This window comes from Pteropus vampyrus, unplaced genomic scaffold (assembly GCF_000151845.1).
Source record: "Pteropus vampyrus isolate Shadow unplaced genomic scaffold, Pvam_2.0 Scaffold672, whole genome shotgun sequence".
Taxonomy (NCBI): Eukaryota; Metazoa; Chordata; class Mammalia; order Chiroptera; family Pteropodidae; genus Pteropus; species Pteropus vampyrus.
Window position 1 is genome coordinate 21,881 of NW_011889453.1, and position 1,144 is coordinate 23,024.

At 53.8% G+C, this 1,144-nt stretch overlaps 1 protein-coding gene across 1 annotated transcript in view; it reads left to right on the top strand.

Annotated features, from left to right (window-relative positions):
* Positions 1–700: 700 nt before the first annotated feature.
* GIMAP2 (GTPase, IMAP family member 2) overlaps positions 701–1,144 on the top strand; it is a 1,677-nt gene continuing 1,233 nt past the window's right edge. The window contains exon 1 of the mRNA XM_023526016.1: positions 701–1,144. Coding sequence (XP_023381784.1) covers positions 701–1,144 — 444 coding nt within the window.

Below are 1,144 nucleotides of genomic sequence, written 5' to 3' on the forward strand. Positions count from 1 at the left end.
TTCCCAAATCCAGCCATTTCACTGGTGGTCACCACCACACCTCTGCCCAGCCAAGGTCAGACGGGCCATCTCTGGCCTTGGAACAGAGTCAGGTGACTTAATCACCTGGAGGTGGGGCCCACAGTCTTGGCTACACATCTGTGATGCTCAGAAAATTTATCTTCCGGAGGGCCGGAACGGAGCGATTCAGGCAAGCCTTGCACGATGAGATGTGTTTCTAAATCCATCTCGTCCTCCCCCCGCCCCGCCAGGTATGTTTTTCTAGGATCCAACGTGGCGATACACTGCACTCCTAGAGAAATCTAGATGTTTTAAAACCCATAATTCGTTTATTTTATTCGATAATGGGGTTAGCTTCTATTTCGTAAATGCAACCTATTGTAGAAGAAAGTATCTTTTCCTGTAACTTGGGAATAACTCCTTATCCTTGAAAATATTCCATCGGCGTGATGAGTGTAGCAGTAACACAGTAAACTTGCCCTTAACAGGACCACATACGAAGAACCGACACGCCAGGGGATCAGAGCTGAGGATCATCCTGGTGGGAAGAACGGGAACCGGCAGAAGTGCCACCGGGAACAGCATCCTTGGGAAGCAGGCGTTTGTGTCACAGCTGCGGCCCCAGACCCTCACTAAGACGTGCAGTGAGAGTCGGGGACGCTGGGGAGACAGAGAGCTGGTCGTTATTGACACGCCGGACATGTTTTCTGGGAGAGACCCCTCTGATGCCCTATACCAAGAGGTGCAGAGGTGCTACCTGCTCTCAGCCCCGGGACCCCACGTGCTGCTCCTGGTGACGCAAATGGGCCGATTCACCACGCAGGACCAGCAGGCTACGCAGAGGATCAAAGAGATCTTCGGAGAGGATGCCATGAGACACACGATTGTCCTCTTCAGCCACAAGGAAGACCTCGCAGGAGGCTCCTTGACGGATTACATCCATGAGACGGAGAACGAAGCCCTAAGCAAGCTGGTGGCAGCGTGTGGGGGGCGAGCGTGTGCCTTCAATAACCGTGCCGAAGGGACTGACCGGGGCGACCAAGTGAAGGAGCTAATGGACTTGATCGAGGGCCTGGTGATGGAGAAGAGAGGCGACCACTATACCAACGGGCTGTACAGTCTCGTCACGGGGTCCGGAAGTGGA